Source organism: Ascidiella aspersa, chromosome 1 (genome assembly GCF_963924565.1).
Source record: "Ascidiella aspersa chromosome 1, kaAscAspe10.2, whole genome shotgun sequence".
NCBI classification, from domain to species: domain Eukaryota; kingdom Metazoa; phylum Chordata; class Ascidiacea; order Phlebobranchia; family Ascidiidae; genus Ascidiella; species Ascidiella aspersa.
Window position 1 is genome coordinate 13,538,557 of NC_139447.1, and position 18,602 is coordinate 13,557,158.

General features: G+C 34.4%; 1 protein-coding gene across 1 annotated transcript in view; it reads right to left on the bottom strand.

The window, feature by feature from the left end:
* Window positions 1–12,668, bottom strand: part of LOC146167878 (ral GTPase-activating protein subunit alpha-1-like) — a 50,770-nt gene extending 38,102 nt beyond the window's left edge. Inside the window, exons 1-17 of the mRNA XM_083386160.1 lie at window positions 12,489–12,668; window positions 12,263–12,376; window positions 9,752–9,801; window positions 9,538–9,595; window positions 8,979–9,022; window positions 7,960–8,137; window positions 7,383–7,501; window positions 6,964–7,105; window positions 6,597–6,774; window positions 6,054–6,119; window positions 4,288–4,441; window positions 3,595–3,729; window positions 3,270–3,341; window positions 2,547–2,600; window positions 1,973–2,095; window positions 1,321–1,425; window positions 625–822 (exon numbers count right to left, since the gene is read on the bottom strand). Coding sequence (XP_083242286.1) covers window positions 625–822; window positions 1,321–1,425; window positions 1,973–2,095; window positions 2,547–2,600; window positions 3,270–3,341; window positions 3,595–3,729; window positions 4,288–4,441; window positions 6,054–6,119; window positions 6,597–6,774; window positions 6,964–7,105; window positions 7,383–7,501; window positions 7,960–8,137; window positions 8,979–9,022; window positions 9,538–9,595; window positions 9,752–9,801; window positions 12,263–12,376; window positions 12,489–12,606 — 1,908 coding nt within the window. The 5' untranslated portion in view covers window positions 12,607–12,668. The remainder of the gene's footprint in view (window positions 1–624; window positions 823–1,320; window positions 1,426–1,972; window positions 2,096–2,546; window positions 2,601–3,269; window positions 3,342–3,594; window positions 3,730–4,287; window positions 4,442–6,053; window positions 6,120–6,596; window positions 6,775–6,963; window positions 7,106–7,382; window positions 7,502–7,959; window positions 8,138–8,978; window positions 9,023–9,537; window positions 9,596–9,751; window positions 9,802–12,262; window positions 12,377–12,488) is intronic.
* Between the last annotated feature and the right edge of the window lie 5,934 nt (window positions 12,669–18,602).

Consider the following 18,602-nt stretch of genomic DNA (forward strand, 5'->3'; position numbering starts at 1 on the left):
TGTTGTTTTTTGAGCATTGTTATTATGATGAACGGTGATTTCGATTTGCAGCATTACAACGATGCTTGTTTTCGCTCCTTTCTGCCAGCAAGCTAAACTAACACCATGCACGGCACTTATAAGGATTTGCCATTGCACAACAGATCGCTGACTTAAATGTAGAAACAAAGCGTATATAGTTAAAGTCACAGTTGATGCGGAACATTTTTCAAATTACGACATATTTTTCAAATTACCGAATTTGGTGAACCAAAGTCGTGATTTTTTTCCATTAGGCTAACAAATGAAAGTTCTAACCATTTTTATATTGTTATCTACTTTTCAATCTTTGAGATTTATTTGAAGTGCTACGTAAAAAAACTATTTACATTTCGATGAGGCAGGAAAATGTGTATGGTTTCCTTTGAGTGATAAATTTCGATAATTTTTTTTGTTTTTGTGTTTTGCAAATAATGTACTAAACAGTAGATTTGCAATGAATCGTTCTAGAAACAATTACTATACTTCGTTCTAGAAAACAATTACTACACAACAATAAAAGCCGCCTCAAGAGTGTTTCAAGGCCAAAGGTGAAAATATGAAAAAGGTTCAACTGGAACGCAATAAACTTCCGCCTTTACGTACTTGAAAGACGGGTCCGGCCAGTTTTCCGGTAACAGTCTGGAACCTGTTGACCTCCGATTCCTCCTCGGCGGGATCTTGCAGCATGCTGCGGGTCACGTGCACAAGAACGCGCAGCAACTGCCGCCAGGTGACGTCCGAGAGGTGAACGTTCATCACCATGTGGCGGTAGAGGTTTAGCACCCGCTTGCAGACGTCAACCTGAAAGCACAGTACGTGCTTCATTGGCTTGCTTACAAAATTGGGCGAAATTAAGCGGTTGGTAAAACGGTTAGGGTTGTCTTGTATAATATCAGATCGGGCCGCTGTCCTATACCAAGTGATAGTATCTGTGCTCATCCGATACTAGGGAAGGATCGCTGCCGATCCGATACCTAATTAATTTATGTACTACAGCCATGTTTTTTTAATTAATTTATGTACTACAGCCATGTTTTTTTTTTCATTGAATCTTTTACTTTTTGAAGTAAAACTTTTCAGAAAATATAACATTAAAAATTAAAGTTAAATATGCTTCTGCTTATTTGGCCATAGTAATGACTATAGTTGGCATCGGATAGGAAATATAATACATATTTAGGCATTTTTTTCTGTTTTTTAAAATAATTGTGTTATTTAATACTGCACACTGCATTTTTTAATAATAAAAAGTATGAGCTCACGAAGAAGCTAAATACAAGCTTAAAGACTTTCACCAACCTGTGATTCTATCAGTTTCGTTGCATTTGCGGGCGGTTCGACTAAAAACACGTGAGCAGAGTTGGTCACAAAGAGTTGCAGAGTGCTCTGTCTGCCTGCACGAACCTAAAATAAAACATGCATTTTATCGACAAAGGAAAACTATTAATTTAGGTTATCGTGATTAGCATAAAAAGGTGGCAAAAAACTGGGTCAAATAAATAATTTTTGATCATTTTAGAATATCTTATTCTTTAAAAAAGATGCCAAACCAATTTGGCTCAACCAAAAGACTATTAAATCAATTGCCCTTTAGCTGTGTTTGTATAGGGGACAAACAGATGGTCGGTCTCTTCGCGATTGCCTGTCAGTAAACACAGCGCTTTTGAAATAGAGTTTTTCATAAGGCAATGCTTTTAAATATTGAATTACAACACGTTATTGTTAGCATTTTGCCTTATTAAAAAAAAAGTAAAATCACCATAGGCAGCCACTTTGTTATTCTATATGATAGTGTGCTGCTGCTTAGTTGTAAACATAATTTGAAAAATATCTAGAACTATGTATGTTATCCTGTTGATTCGCCATACTTCTGTGCACAAACAGAAAAAACATTAGGAGATCTTGGATGAAATAATATTTTACACAACGTGTTACAGGGCATTCTACATACAAGACCAGATCTGGCATCTTCAATCACTGGATGTAGTTGTCCTCGAATATAGGATTCGTTACGCAGCGAGCTACTTGAAGTATGGGTTGACAATTGATCTTTAGATTTGGTGCTTTCTTCATCCTACGTGCATGCAAATTACTACGAATTACCAACTTGAGACAATAATTAATAAATTTAGGTTTGTTTTTTTGATTCATATTTTAGTTGTGTTTATCATTTCTTACACAGGATAGGTGTTACTGGATATCTTTTCAGTGAACAAAAAGTGAAAATAAATATATTTGACAAAAATAAGTACTTACACTTGTTATCACAATGGAAGAAAAATTGCATTAGTTTCATGCAGGAGCAATTCAGTCTTTACAGACTGGCGATAGTTATTCAACCAAATTTAATGAATATATTGAATTTAATGGTAAAGTGTAACTAATTTTGCCAATAACAAATACTGTGTAGCACACTAATACTATTTTTTGTATAATTGAAGGAAACAAGACCTAAATGCTTTTACAGAATGGCCTGGTTTATTTCGCCATGCTTTATTAGGAATATAACGTTAACGAGTATTCACCTCTGGGAGAATTTCTTCTTCCTCGTCTTCCATAAAAAGTGGCATGTCACCATCCTATTAAAAAAATGGGTTGGTTGCATGAAATGGGTATAAGTCGGCGATTATATTATAACCTAAACATCGAAAAAAAAAATGTTTCAATTTTCACAAATGTAACCCTACAACACATTGTTGTATAAAACACCTAATTGGTGTCAAAGTGCCGCCATATCAACAGCTTTTGTTGTTTTGCTGACGACCGTTGATTTTTACTTAAAAGGTTTGTAACAGTTCCAGCTTAAATCATTTAGTCTTTCAGGTAAACGCAAAACACTTTTTGAAACTTTGTTATCTAAATCTAAGTTTTGTTGCCGTGATTATCAAAAAATATGATGTGATGACAGTTCAACTAACACATGCCTAGATATTTTAAATTGGAAATATCTAAAAACGGCTGGAACACAGCAAAATAATGAACACAACCTGAAGCAAATTAAAAAAAAAGAGCTAAACCTAACGACATAAACCCCGAACTAGTTAATGACATAAATAGCACATACGCGCAAACGCAACCTATTCAACACCACCAAAGCGCATTTTGTAAACGATTTTGACTTCAAAAATTTATTTTGTCGATATTTAAAGTAAAAAAATAATCGGCAAGAAATAAGTCAAAACAAACGCAATGAAGAGGGCGGTCACATGGAAAGGATACAATTAGGAAAGTTGGAGAACTTGGATCACCTGTATCCATTCTTGATAAACTTTCACAACTCGGCGCATAGTGGGCACTTCAGTCAAGGGCAGCATAAAAGTCTGTTAAGCAACAAGAAAAAATCATAAGTTCTACTATTTGTTGCTTTCTAACAGTCTTTTATCTTGTATAGTGTTATTCAAAACACAAAAAATATAGTCCAGTAGGGGTGAACTCTTTACAGAATTATTTTTTGATTAGATTAAGGTATTGTTGAGTAATAAAAATATTTATCCTTTGCTATATTTATGTCTCAAAATGCAACATAAAATTTGTAATTATTTGCAAAATTTTAACTGAAAATATTTGACTTACCTGTCGAAACATTTCATGGATAATGTTTACGTTTTGCCGTGTTGCATACAAAACATCCTGGACAAGGGCTTCAGCAGCAGAAGTGCTTGAACGAAGTTTATCGTCAAGACTGGAAAGACTCGAGAGACTAGGTTCCTGGTCAGAAATTTAAAGGTTCGTTTAATTAAATATATATTATGCTAATTTTGATCAAAGCTAGGCGTTGTATGTCTGTATCAACCTAACAGTAATATACGGAGAAAACTTGCTATCTGGGCCACTTTGCTTCTTAATAAAATATTAGTTTAGCTGGGGCCTCGATAATCAGAAAAATCAATTATTCAGGCAAATGCAGCACGATATTTACTCAAACAGATTTAAGTTAATTAATACAGTTGTAGAACTTTAATAACAAAACTGCAACATTACTATGAATGAATTGTAGACAATTATTTTTGTTGACTGACTGTGGCATCTGAAAAGTGAATCAATTTCTCTATTCTCTGGTTTATCAGATTATATTGCTATTGATTCAGCACATTTATTAAAATTTTGTCTCAGAGTTGACCATTTCCGGAATAAAGAGGGTAAAAAGCATATGAAGAAATCAGGTCCCAACAATTTAGTGTAAGATATTTGAAGTTCTATTGCAGACATCTCTCTACACTAAACTGATTAAAAAAAATACAACAAAATATTGTTTTTAAGCAGTACCTTCTCTGTGAGAGTGCTTGTGTTTGAGTTGGAAGCATCATTATCGTGCTGCTGTACAGATGCAACGCCCAAATGCTGGGGAAGTGAGGTAGAAGAACTTAAGCTGGAAGCTGGTGGCCTAATGTCACTCGAATCTGGCCCCTTGTCATTATTGCTAAATAAAACGATAAGTGTGAAATATATACACCAAGGAAAATAAGTGTTTGATACAGATAAAGACTCTCCGCTACAGAAAATAATATCAATTTCTTTTTTCAATAACAGGACTTATCTTTTAACTTCAAGTCTATTTTATTATAGTGTAGGTAAGGAAAAACTTGGGAAAATACGGATCCGTTGTACTGCGGCAATCTTTTAAACAAAAGTTTGTCAAACTTATATTTAGAAATATATTTTTTGTGGTTCGTTTGCATGTGTTTCGTCTTTAAATTGTGAACAACACTTAGTACAACAGCCATTTTCCAATCTTTAAAACCCCTTGATTCACATTCTTTTCAATGTAATTTAGTCAATGCCATATTATTATGTCATGGCCAAGTTATGTTTAAGCTGTGTTCATTATGCACATACCCCCTAAATTTAAATTAAGTTTAAATTTACATCAAATTGCTGCCAGAATAATAGATTACTTAGGCTTCTTTGTTTTAAAGTGTCACAGTACAAAATCATCAGTGTTTTTTTCAGATACCTATTTATTTTGGACCCAAAACCAACAACATTATTAAGAGACACAAGTTTTTCTACGAGGTCAAGGGGCTACAATACAAAATGTCTAAAAAAAACCTGGTCTAGGTTGTGATATATTATGTTGCAAATTATTGTTGTGAATAAGCCCAATAAAAATAAGCAAAATAACTTGCATAAAAATTAAACATCATGCTAGCATTAGTTGGTTTACCAGTAAAGGAAAAAGCAAGTTAATTTATTTGTTGATAGAAATGTTAGTATTACAAAAAAACTTACCAAGTTAGGACACAACATAAAACACACATTTTGGACATGCAGAAGTATAGTGACAAATTTTAAGGATATGAAGAAATGTATTTTGCTTGGTGTTTCCAGAATCACAACAAAGAATTCCTATAATTTTTTTTATTTATTTTGAACCAGGGCTGCGGAGTCCGTTAAAAACGAGCCAGAATCCGGTTTAAAAAAATAAACTGGAGTTTGACTTTAGCCAATTGTGGTGATTTAAGACTCTGATTTCAACTCTACGGCCTGTATTCTACCCATTTACATATCTAAAATAGGTGAATAAATACAGCGATCCACCAATAGGGTTCTAATATAAATTGCCCATCCACAATACATGGTTGGAAATTATTTTACCACATGCTATCCCACCTTTATAATTTAATGTTTTAGACCTCAAAGGTTGCGAATTTGGTATGCGCACGTTGGACTCGGGTCTCAGGTAGTCTATGTAGTTACTCGAGTCCTGAGTCTGACTCTAGCAAACTAAGCCGACTATGCGAAGTCCCTAGTCCGACTCCGTAGCCCTGTTTTAATCTTACATTTAAATGAAACAACATTACACCAAACAGCAAATATCAGTATTTTAGTAGCTATACATGAAATTGAACATACTGCTAGCCTTTTTTGATATTTTTCTGTGGAAACTAGTAGTTTGGCAACAAAATGCTTCAATCAGCTCTTAATCAATGGATGGATGGTAGTAACAATATTATTGGTCGTTTACCATTTTATAATGTGTTCGATGCATGTAAATTGGTAAACAGCAATTTTGCAATGTGAAAGAGAACTACCTGACATAGATTTCTTGCAGCTGCTTCAGAACTTGGCGATGTAGCGCCTCTACTGTTGCATCAGGCCTACAATCAATCGACAATCATGCTTTCAAATAGATTTGCTAGCTAACAGCTAATCAAGCGACTTGTCTCAGTTATTGTTTACAACAACAAATTAAAAAGAAAACTGAACAAATTCACATCTATCATGTACCATGCAAGCTAAATTATATAAACACATGGCTAGGCCTGGCGGCATGCAAAGTTTAACGGCATGTGAACAGCAATGTGCTTTTAACAAAGAAAAAGTGTCAGTTTAACTACTATAAAACAACATGCACTGTTACAAATCATGTAATTCATGAGCACATAAAAACTAGGAACAACACAGACTAACAGTTTGAAATTGAATTGTATAAATATAGTAGTTAAAAATGAATTAATTAAGAAAGCACATTATGTTGAATGGTTGACATCTTTATTATGATAGGGTGATAATTATCTTAATTAGTAAAAGAAGCCAGCTAACAACAAATGTTTGGGCTTGGACAACATGGGTACCTTTTAACCAGGGTGTCACTTTGGTCAGATCTCTCTGTAAAGTTGACAATCCACTTTATTATGCTGACCCTAGATGACAACATTGAGCACCCGGAAGCAACCTCGATTCTGGGATCCAGTGACCCGGAGTCAGTCACATTTATCACATAGTTCACAGAGTCTCTTGGTTCTGGAAGAGCTGCAAATAATCATACATTGAAAACCTAGAATTGTTTCCTAATTTTAAATACAAATGATATCCTACACTTGAATGGGGTATTGGTTTTCAAGATTTATATTATGTATGTTGTTCGCAGGTTTAAACAGAATTGATTTACAGCAAGATCATAAAAATTTGTACTGCAGTGCAAACAGGGAATATATTTACTTAGTGTTGGGTTGTAGATGCTGGTGTTGTGATCAAAATCTGGAAAAGCATGTGGCAGGTAATTCTCTTTGAAAAGATTCCAAAGAAAACTGAAGCACTGTTTCGCCATTTTTTGCACATCCTTCCAACGGAGAACATGAGACTTTACAAAAGAAAAACATTTATATTAGAAATATATAAATATAAAGAGTTTAAATGCAGTTACATAGGAGGATATCTTTCCACTTTCAGCTGGCTACTTCTAAACTAACACTAATTTAACGTAGGAGACCACTGGGCTAAATAAACTATAATTAAATTAGTATGCTAAAAATATTTGTATTGTTTAGCAATATAGCAAGATGGTTACACAGAACATTCCAGCAAAACAATGAAGGTTTTCTTTACACAAAGGGTCGGGGAAAAAGGTAATTTGATACCTTGAGAACCATGAATTCGAGCATGGCATCAAGAAAGTATTTGGTGAGGTCATTTGGAATTTTTTCTCCAGATGAGGGTGGGGGAACCAGACAGGCAATCTCAACTTGATGAACACCAACTACAAACACAAGGTCGAAAATTGCTTTGTTATTTAAATTACCTATAATCAAAGCTACAACTCAATTATGAAACTTCATAATATGTATTTTCATAATGGTATTTAATAGTATCCATTACAATAATTAGATTGCACAGTATAAGAATCAAAAACACAAAATATGAATTTTAAACAAGAAATTATTTTCTCTATGTCTTGCAAAAAATTACTAAAATAAAGTTAAACACTTTTTTGACTGTGCTTGAACAAAGTCATTCCATTTATAAAATTTTCAAAATAAGATATTTCGCCAATAATAGCATTTACGTTTTTAGTAAGAATGAATTGTTTATACTATTTCATTTTCGTTGCTATGACTTTTATTATGTACAGAACAGTCTGAAGATTTATTTGTTTGTATTTCGCTTTAGCTGTAAAGCCTTAAGACCATTAAGGTTTTTTTATAGGGTCTAGCTCACATTCTTCATTGATTGGCGTATTGACGAGCCATTCCAGACTATAAGGCTTGCCGTCGCTGAATGTGGGTGGGGGAAAACCAGGAACAAGGCAGGCATACAAGAGCAAAGTGTGGGGCAGTGCATTCTCCTGTAGCGCTCGTAGCCAGAGAAGAAAGAAGTGCATTCCCTCCCGTCGCACCTATTTAGCTCAATAATTAGAAATAGTAAACGAATACAATACAGTAGTTAACTTTTTTAAACACTTTAATTATAATAGTTTGTTTACCTATGTTACCATCCCAATCATTACAAGACAATTTACATTTGGGTTGCTTGTTTGTATATACCATTTATGGTTAGATTTTACATTTATTATTATATATTGCAATTGTTTTAAATATAGGCCTTTTATTGACTGAAAAATAGGTACAAACAAGTAAAAAAAATGTTTTAGATCTGATTCTTGTTGGGGTTATATATAGTTACTTGTTTCATAAAATCAAATGCACACACCTCTGCAAAATTCACAAAGCATATTAGAAATAAAAAAATAAAAAAGTTCTGTATAACAACCTGTCTTTAATTTGCATATGCTCGGAAAGTTTATTTTTGTTAAGTGAATGTATAACACAAATCAGTAACACTTTCAATAATATACTATTTGGTTCAACCGAAATTACGTCAATGCCTTTAGTAATAAAAACATATTGAATGTACAATTTTCATCAAGGAAACATTCAACAAATACCACAGCTTGTAAAACAAAACATAAAAAAAGTATTATTGAATGTCTCTTACAGTAAACAGAATGAAGATAAGGCATCAAAATGTCGTGTAAAAAAGTAAAATCAATTTTCAACACTAATGTTTTTTAACAAATACACCAAGATAACCTGTCTAGATATAACAAACAACTGCCCGGTTTAATAGTAAGTGAAGCTTTAGTACTGAAGCTAAGAGCATTCCAATCATTCTAAAATCAGTTATATATGATTTTGGTTATTTAACTTTCTAAAGAACAAAGAATAACTTTACTTCACCTTTAGTGAGTTTTGAGTATGAAGCAGACGCTTGATGACCATATCTAAAAAAGATAGGCTGTTATGAGAGATTGAAATATATATATTTATCCATCCGTGCACAAAATTATGTCCCTGATTTATTTTACTCAATTATTGCCATGTCCATACAAAAAATTAACAGTGAGTAAAAGGTCAACCGAGAACAGGAAACAAGCTGCAATTCAATTAAATACAGGAAAGCTACAGAGAAATGTTATGTATTATGCATATTCTAAGGCTGACATGGCCATATTATTTGATACTACATTATAATGTTAAAATGTAAAGGCTCAATCTGTTTTAACATATCTATAACAAATTCTTCAGTGTTTAATATTATCGACTACCTAAAAGCAATATTGCCACAAGAAAACATTTATTTTATAAGATTAAATCAAAGATAGTGGAAGCCCTGCTGTTTTTGTTTAAGGCAAAGTTGTTTACATATTGAATGTGTTGGTGTTAATAGTCATTGTGTACACAAAGTTAAACAATGGTTAGATCTGCATATTGGCAGCCAATCACCAGTTTAACATACCTATGCTGTTGTACTGCCATCTCTGATGTATTAGTTCTGGAAGATTAATTAAAATTTGCTGCAAAAAGAAACAATACACCATTAACGACTATAAACAAACTGGTATGGCATATGGTAAGCTGAGAAACAAACTACAAAACATTTTTTTAATAAATTTATTAGTATAAGGAACAAATTTACAGTACATATATAGGTATTTTCTAATCATATGTACCTCAAAAATTTCAAGAACAGAATCTAGTTCCTCTCTCTGTGCACGGTGAGCTGCAAATAATATATAAAATTCACTAAAAAACAAATAAAAATTGTTGTTTACTATCAGTATACAAACTGCAAGTAAATAGAACCTCAAGATGGATGTATAAATTTCTCTCTGTCTTTTATGTACCACTAACCCTAAAAAAAACACTTTATTTCATAACAAGCAACAATATTTGCTTGAAGTTAAAGATTAACATCTGGCGACATACTAGAGAAGCCGGCTATATCGGTTTACCAAAATATAGAGGCAGATATTCCACTAATATTAGTAGCTATAAATTTGAGCCGATATTTTGTTCAGCAATCTTGGCAAAGGTAATATGAAAAATAAGAGTAATCGAGTACATATATATATTAGTTTGGCAAAAAGGGATTAGTCAGAAAAAATGACATTTCGTTCATCTCTACAACATATTCAACACCGATCTTCACTAATATACTAAAATAAAACAAAATTAAACAATGAACCTTTGGTTGAACTATTTTGATCAGATAATTTTAAGGATTGGCTTTGGTGACCGCCTAATCAATTTTAAGAGACCAGAATGTCCCGCTTACAAAAACTTGATTTCTAAAAACCTGAAGTAGACTCTACTTTTGTGCAGCATTTATAATTTTACTGGAAAGTTACATAAATGAACAATGTATTACAAATTTAAACCTACAAAACTCTTGCCAAATGTGCATGTGTCAGCTAATGCTGTCATGACTAAAATTTTGACGTAGAATGGGTTATTCAAAATGCCCCCCCATTTTACGATAACCAAAGTTTCTTTGCTGTTGGTTTCATTTGGTGCTTCCTATGCAAAAGCCTTGGATTGAATAAATTCACTAATTTGAATGACTTAACACTTATTTTTAAGTGTTGAAAATGCTTTGACTTGAACATTAAGTTATTTTTGAAATACCTTAACTGGACTTCAGTCATTTCAAAATGACTTGTTTGCAACACTGCTGTAAGCTGGATAGGCACATACCTACAACTGTTTGTAAGGTGAAGAATTTCTTCAAATCTAAAACTTTATAAGAGGCATAATAAAGAAACGGCTACCTGTCTAACATTTTATCAACATGTGGCTGGCAATTTTGTAAAAAAATGATGTGCAAAATTAATAGGAAATATGTCTGGTTGACAGCCTATGTGAAACGTGTAGTTAGTTACTTGCACAGCAAAGTAGACTGTTGAACAATATCATATTTTATAATAGTTTGTTTTAGTAGTGGTAAAAAATTACAAAAAAAATCTATGAAAGCAAGGTATAACTTATGAATGTATACATTTTCCTGATTTTTTTGGTGTGCAAAAGTTTTGTTACATTCTGAAACAATTCATTTTGAATTTTTATTTTGTTTTCTATATTACAGAATAACTTTACAATCATTCAAGACAGTTGCTTCTGCACTATAGCAATACCACCTAATACAGCAAAAACAAACCATTTTTCTAAAAATTAGTAATTAGATACTGTATGTGGCCTGATAGTGCAGTGGTTGCCCTTGCCCCGGTTTGGTAATCGCCGTGTGCCCCACTCAGATTTTAAATAATTATCCCAACAAAAGTAATTATTTTTTGATTTACATATCAGCGGGACAACATGAAAATACACAGTTGGTAAACTTCAATATAGGAGACCTGACGCATTTCGCACACAAAAAATTGTTTGTGCGCAATATATATATATATTAAATTTCATTGCAAAAATTTTTGCAGTTTTGTAACGAATATATGTAATTGTAGTTAATATAAATTGTTTGCCAAAGTTAGAGTCACAAAGTGAAGTGCAACATGCCATAGTATGCATAGTGCTTTTGGGCTAAATAAATATTGATTCAACTGAATAAAGGAGTACTTGCCAAATCAAAGTAAAACTGCAGACACACAACAGTTCTATGATCGAAATTTAGTATTTTAAACTAATAAACAATATATATGCATTACACTGGCTTTTTTCCACTAAACAACTTACTTTTTCAGAATGGCCTAAAAAAATCAATTCCTGCCAATTGTGGTGCATAATGTTCCTACATTTCGACATTTCAAAAGTATATCTGATTAAATATATATTTGTAGAAACAAGCTAAAGTTGTTTTTTTAAACGGATCAATGTTTTTTTTGGCCAATTTCCCTGGTATGCTGGTTGATTCTTTCGCTTACATAGTCACCAAATCGCCAGTATTCTGTCATACTGTCAGTGACCTAGATGCTAAATCTCGTTAAATTTAAAAATAATGTTTTCCATTATTTCTAATTCCATTATTTTCCTCTGTCCAAGTTACTTTGACTAAACCATTGAACTGCAAAAACGTAAAAAGAAACATCGACTTCAAGAATAAACTTCAGTTTTGTATGTTCAGATTAGATGACTCTTTTGACCTCATTGAATGCTTGACATTGTTTTTAAATATGTTTTTAGAAAACACTTGCAATATCATGTGTAACTGTGTTAATAAAAATATCACTTACAGCCTTTCTGACGTAAGTTTGCTTCTGCCAGCAAAAAGTTTTCAAAAAAGACAAAATAAACATGGGAGTAGTGAAGTTCAAAGATTGCTTGTACTTCTGTTTCTTGACTATTCACTGAAACAAAAACATTAACATTCATATTTTTCTAATTAAGGGTAATTTGTAGCATGTTTGTCAAAAGGAGTATAATACTTTTAAAAATAAGTTCATAGTAGGTTATACTTACAAATAATGTTTTTCAGATGCTTAAATCGAGTGACAATGTCTTTTTTCGGGTCAAGGAGTTTTTGTTTTGACTTCTTAATGGCCCCTTCACCCTGAGGCTGTCTATGAATCTTAAACATTTTCAGTCAACTTTTGCAGGAAAGTTAACCGAAACAATTACTATCATAACCACATAATTGTATTTAAGTCTACAGAAAAAACAAGTGTATATAATATACATGAACACAAAAACATTATTAAACTTAGTTGTGCAAATGTGTAAAAGTTCTATTTTGTTCAAGCACACATCAAGCAAGTTTTTAGAAAGAACTGCTTTTAAAGAGTGCAAGAAAAAACAATTGGCTAAAATGAAACCAAAACAAAAAATCAAATAAAAAAGCTACAAGTCGTTACCTTATATATTATTTTTTTAAAACATATTGACATTGTAGTTTACACTTTGTGTCAGGTATGAACAACAGAGCATGGCCGCCAAGTCGTTATGGTTTCATGGAAAATATTTCTGTAGCAAAATCGTAATCTAGCAAGCGACTTTCGATTTGATTGCTTGTTTTTACAGGCCTTGTCGTGGTACGATTCAATCGCTACACAGTAGCCGCAGCTTGCGCTACGCTTGAAAATATTGCAGCCGTTTTCAGGCATTAACTGCTTATTAACTCGAAGCAAAGTGGTTAAAGCGAGCATAATTGCAAGAGAATGCAGACCGGTTGATAATACCACCAGAGATTTATATATGAAATTTGTGTGCACACCTGAATGAGAAAATTGAACACCTAAATTTTACAAAAAAGGTTGAGTTGCGGTGGCAATCCGAACCCCAGATGTATACAAAACTTTAATTGCACACCTACAGACAAAAATTTGGCACTGCATGACCAACTCCGCATTCCATGGCACTGTTCCAAAAGTTCTTGGATGTGCAGCGTCAAATTTTTAGGTGTAAAATCATGCTTTAGGACGAAGCTGTTCACCTGGACACTAAAGTGGTTCAAATTTACTTATGATCACCAACGGGTGCAAGAGTAAAAGAGGAATCTGGTCAAATAGCCTATAGGCACCTTCTGAGGCTATTTATCAGAGGGGTCATTCCATTCCTACTGGTACAGTGGTGGCACCATATGTCATAGATTTTTTTTGAATTTTATTTGTAGAATCTCCCTGCAATTCTATGAAAAGTTATACCAATTTTACCGAAATTGGTCAAGTACTTTTTGAGATATCAGCGACTGAAAATTGGCCCTTTTTAGGCTTTTTCATGATCACTCATGCATAAAATTTAACTGAAAATTTTGTTTGACCTATTGTGAAGGTGTTTTAAATGGTAACTTAAAAATTCCAATGCATATCAGTTCTCCGAAGTAAGCAGATTCTAAAAAGATATATTTGTCGCAGACTAGATCGGGACACAATCCCCAAAGTAGCTGCTAAGGATAGGAATGACTTTACTTTCTCGAGCAAGACGTTTATTGGACAGAACGATAATCAGTACGGCAAACAACCATGCACACCAAGTGCTCGCATAAGGCTACAGCTTGTCTCTAACCAACGAGATTGCAAACCGTGCTCAAATGCGTCCGATTCTCTCCGTATTCACCCGACGAATAATATCAAAACGACACCACGCAATAGCAAACAAAATCGACACAAATATATCACGCAGCGCCGAGAAAACCCAGGCTGCGAAATTCACACAATGTCCTATTCCTGAGGGGAAACTGTGGCGACGGGTAGCCGACCCGGACGGTCATCCTCAGAGTAAAAGGTGCAAAGTGTGACTAGGATTCCTGCCTTTCGAACATCATCCGCTTCCACGCACTTCAATACCTTCGAATTGCCGGCCGCTTGCAATGATTCGAAGCCCAACTGAACGTATTCGACCCTACGTTCGTTTGTTGCTTCCAAAGCCTCGCTGTACAACTGGGCATCATCACAACGCCTTTCGTTTTCCGCTTCCGAAGCCTCGCTGTACAACTGGGCGTCATCACAACGCCTTTCGTTTTCCGCTTCCGAAGCCTCGCTGTACAACTGAGCCTCTTTAGAACGCCTTTTGTTTTCCGTTTTCGAAAGCTTGATGTACAACTAAGCGTCGTCAGAACAACATTTGTTTGACGTTTGCAATGCCTCGTTGTACAACTGACCTTCCTCAGTTAAACTCTTCTCGGTCACTTTTCCGCCGACCAAGCTTCCCGAGCTGTCCTTGCTCGGCGCGGTAATTTCTTTGTTGTTCATCACATTTTTCGCGACAAGCGACGGATGCAAAGTGCCTGTGTTTTGCATCTTTGTGACACATATCCCTGCGGTAGGCATCTCTTCAAACGCTTCTACTTGCTTGTCCACTTTGAGTTGTCTATCTTTAGACCTTTGGTTCGTAGTCTTCTCTTTACTATCTTTGGAAGTTTTCTTGTTATTCTCTTTGTTCTCGAATTCGACCAGCTTTAATAGAACTGGTCTCCGATGCTGAAGTTGAGCTATTTCAACTTCCAACCGATTCATCTCTAATCGAAACTCGTTTTCTCTTCGAGCTTCTCTGGCCCGCCTTACTTCGGCGGCTGCCTTAGCTTTGCGGACTTTCTCAGCTTCTTCGGCCTCCGCTGCGCGTTCTGCATCCTGCTGCTGCTGCTGCTGTTGCTGCACGAAATTCACCAGGTCATCACCTGCGAGTCCCATGCTCTTTCCTGCCTCGACTATCTTGTCCATTTCTACCACGTCTTGAAGAGGTCTCTAAGTCAAACCTTGTTTAATTCCCGGACGAGCCCCCAATTGTCGCAGACTAGATCGGGACACAATCCCCAAAGTAGCTGCTAAGGATAGGAATGACTTTACTTTCTCGAGCAAGACGTTTATTGGACAGAACGATAATCAGTACGGCAAACAACCATGCACACCAAGTGCTCGCATAAGGCTACAGCTTGTCTCTAACCAACGAGATTGCAAACCGTGCTCAAATGCGTCCGATTCTCTCGGTATCCACCCGACGAATAATATCAAAACGACACCACGCAATAGCAAACGAAATCGACACAAATATATCAGCGCGGCCTAACACATTAGTTATGCTTCAAAGGGTTACAATAATTAAATTTGTGACAATATTGTTGTTTGTTTTTGTATCACTACAGGCCACCAAGTTGGTAGTTTCACACATGACTATTTGTGATCAGTCATGCATGACAAAACTTTGAACGGTTATAGCGAAAAATACTCTACTTTGATTTTTCTGCAACTTAGCTTAAATGAAAGGTAATTTTGTTGGCTTTCTACCCTCCAAATATGAAGTGGGATATTTAAGTAGAAATTACAAAATTTCATTGCTTTGTAATAGTTTGCGAAAAAGCTTTATATCGCACTATTATAATGTATAATTATGAAATGTGATTGTCTGGTGCTTCCTGGAAGTCAAAAAAACTTATAGAAGTCTGCTGGTACAGCAATGCACACTAGAAGCCAATACATAGACCAATAATTTCAATCAATGTATGGCGAAAATTGCCAATAATTTTAATGATTTGCGACTGAAAACTTTATGCACAATCAGCGCACAATACTACTTATACTAACAGAGGAGGATTCTATACGATGACAAAGAGAAAGATACTATACGATGTTAAGTACAAGTATATATGTATATTGGAAGACATCTCATATTCAAGTAACAGACTACCAAGAGCTTAAATCTTTCGCAATGTTATTACAAGGCACCGCCCTTCCTTCAGTTACACAATAATAACTGCACCGTATGTTCCAAGTAACCCTTATTACTAACTAATAACTAATAATACATCTAAAGATCTATCACTTATTAAGGTTGAAAATTTGATGGAAATAAACTTTGCTTTGATTATAAATCATGACTGAAACTAGCTGCAATTCACTCTGCTTCAAGTTACAAAAAATTATAAAGATGTGTGAGACCAGTCACACCACTTTTCCAAAAACAGGCTTCCATCAGACTTGGAGATTTGGTATTGTCCTCTTGATGTTAACAAAACATGACATGCAATCTGGCACAAAACATGGCCAATGGAAAAAATATTGGTCTTGCCTTTGAGGCCAGTAATATGATTGAGCAGGTCTTTTTGGATGCATGCAGTAACAACTTGACATATATACCATCATCTTTAGCAATAGAGACTATGCAGCCTATGTACCAGTCATGCTCATATACAAACTTGTGCAACATAAGCAACAGGAGAAAGCATTGGCATTTAAGGTGGTGTAGTGCTTTTACAAATTTTAGATTGCGCAGCAAATTCAAGGTCACAACTTGTCCTTATGTTGTATAACTCCTTCATTCAGTGGTTCAAATAGTGGAGTATAATACCTTTTAAAGTCGGTCCAGACTAAAACCTATCTTGCAAATGGGAAGAAACTGATTTCATGTCCTTCGGAATCACTTCAAAACTAATAGTTGAAAAAGTTTGGCAACAAAAACACATATTACTGGCCTCAAAAGCAGGACCAATACTTTTTTCCATTTGATCATGTTTTGTGCCACATTGCATGTCATGTTTTGTTAACATTAAGAGGACAATACCACATCTCCAAGTCTGATGGAAGCCTGATTTTAAAAAAGTGGTGTGACTGGTCCCACACATCTTTATAAGTTTTTGTAACTTGAGGGAGTATGAATTGCAGCTAGTTTCTGTCCTGATTTGAAATCTCAACCTTAATGAGTGTTAGATCTTTAGATGTATTATTAATTAGTACTTAGTAATAATGGCTGTTTAGAACATACTGTACAGTTAATATTGTGAACTCAGGGGTCGGAAACCTGAGTTATGTATGGTTCTTTTGGTAAGGCCATATGGCTCTTTTGATAAAAGAATCTTGCTTGCAGATAAATGTAAGCTATCATTTCTCAGCATGATCTGAATAAAATTGCAAGCGGCCACAACCGCTTTCCTAACTCTATATTTTCTTTTCATTACTCATAGTAGCAAATTTTTTTCCTTCTTCTAGCGAATCTCTTTATATTCGAAAAGCCCAATTCTTTTAACCGAACTCCGTAATCAAATTTGTGCAAACCTAACTAATTAAATTTAATGCACATTATGTTCTGTCCTTAAAATGAGAACAAAAATAAATGGCCTTGCACAATTTACTAGTTTTTGCCAACATATAGCTAGATGGCAGTGCTTTGCAATAACATTGCTAAAGATTTAAGCTCTTGGTAGTCTGTTACTTGAATATGAGATGTCTTCCAATATACATATATACTTGTACTTAACATCGTATAGTATCTTTCTCTTTGTCATCGTATAGAATCCTATATAAAAGTGTTAGTATAAGTAGTATTGTGCGCTGACTGTGCATAAAGTTTCAGTCGCAAAACATTACAATTAATAGCAATTTTGCCATACATTGATTAAAATTATGGGTCTATGTATTGGCTTCTAGTGTGCATTGCTGTTCCTTGCAGACTTCTATAAGTTTTTTGACTTCTTGGAAGCACCAGACATTCACATTTCATAATTATACATTATAATAGTGCGTCATAAAGCTTTTTCGTAAATCTATTACAAAGCAATGAAATTTTGTAATTTCTACTCAAATATCCCACTTCATATTTGGAAGCTAGAAAGCCAACAAAATTACCTTTCATTTAAGCTAAGTTGCAGAAAAATTGAAGTAGAGTATATTTCGCTATAAGCGATCAAAGTTTTGTCATGCATGACTGATCACAAATAGTCATGTGTGAAACTAGCCACTTGGTGGCCTGTAGTGATACAAAAACAAACAACAATATATCTTTATAGAATCTGCTTACTTTGAAGAACTGATATGCATTGGAATTTTTTAGTTACCATTTAAAACACCTTCATAATAGGTCAAACAAAATTTGCACTTAAATTTTACGCATGAGCGATCACGAAAAAGCCTAAAAAGGGCCAATTTTCAGTCGCTGATATCTCAAAAAGTACTTGACCAATTTCGGTAAAATTGGTATCACTTTTCATAGAATTGCAGGGAGATTATACATATAAAATTTAAAAAAAATCTATGACATAGGGTGCCACCACTGTACCAGTAGCAATGGAATGACCCAGAATAAAACGTATTATGCAAAACTAGGAACATTAAATGCAATACTTCCATCACCCAAAACCAAATGCTC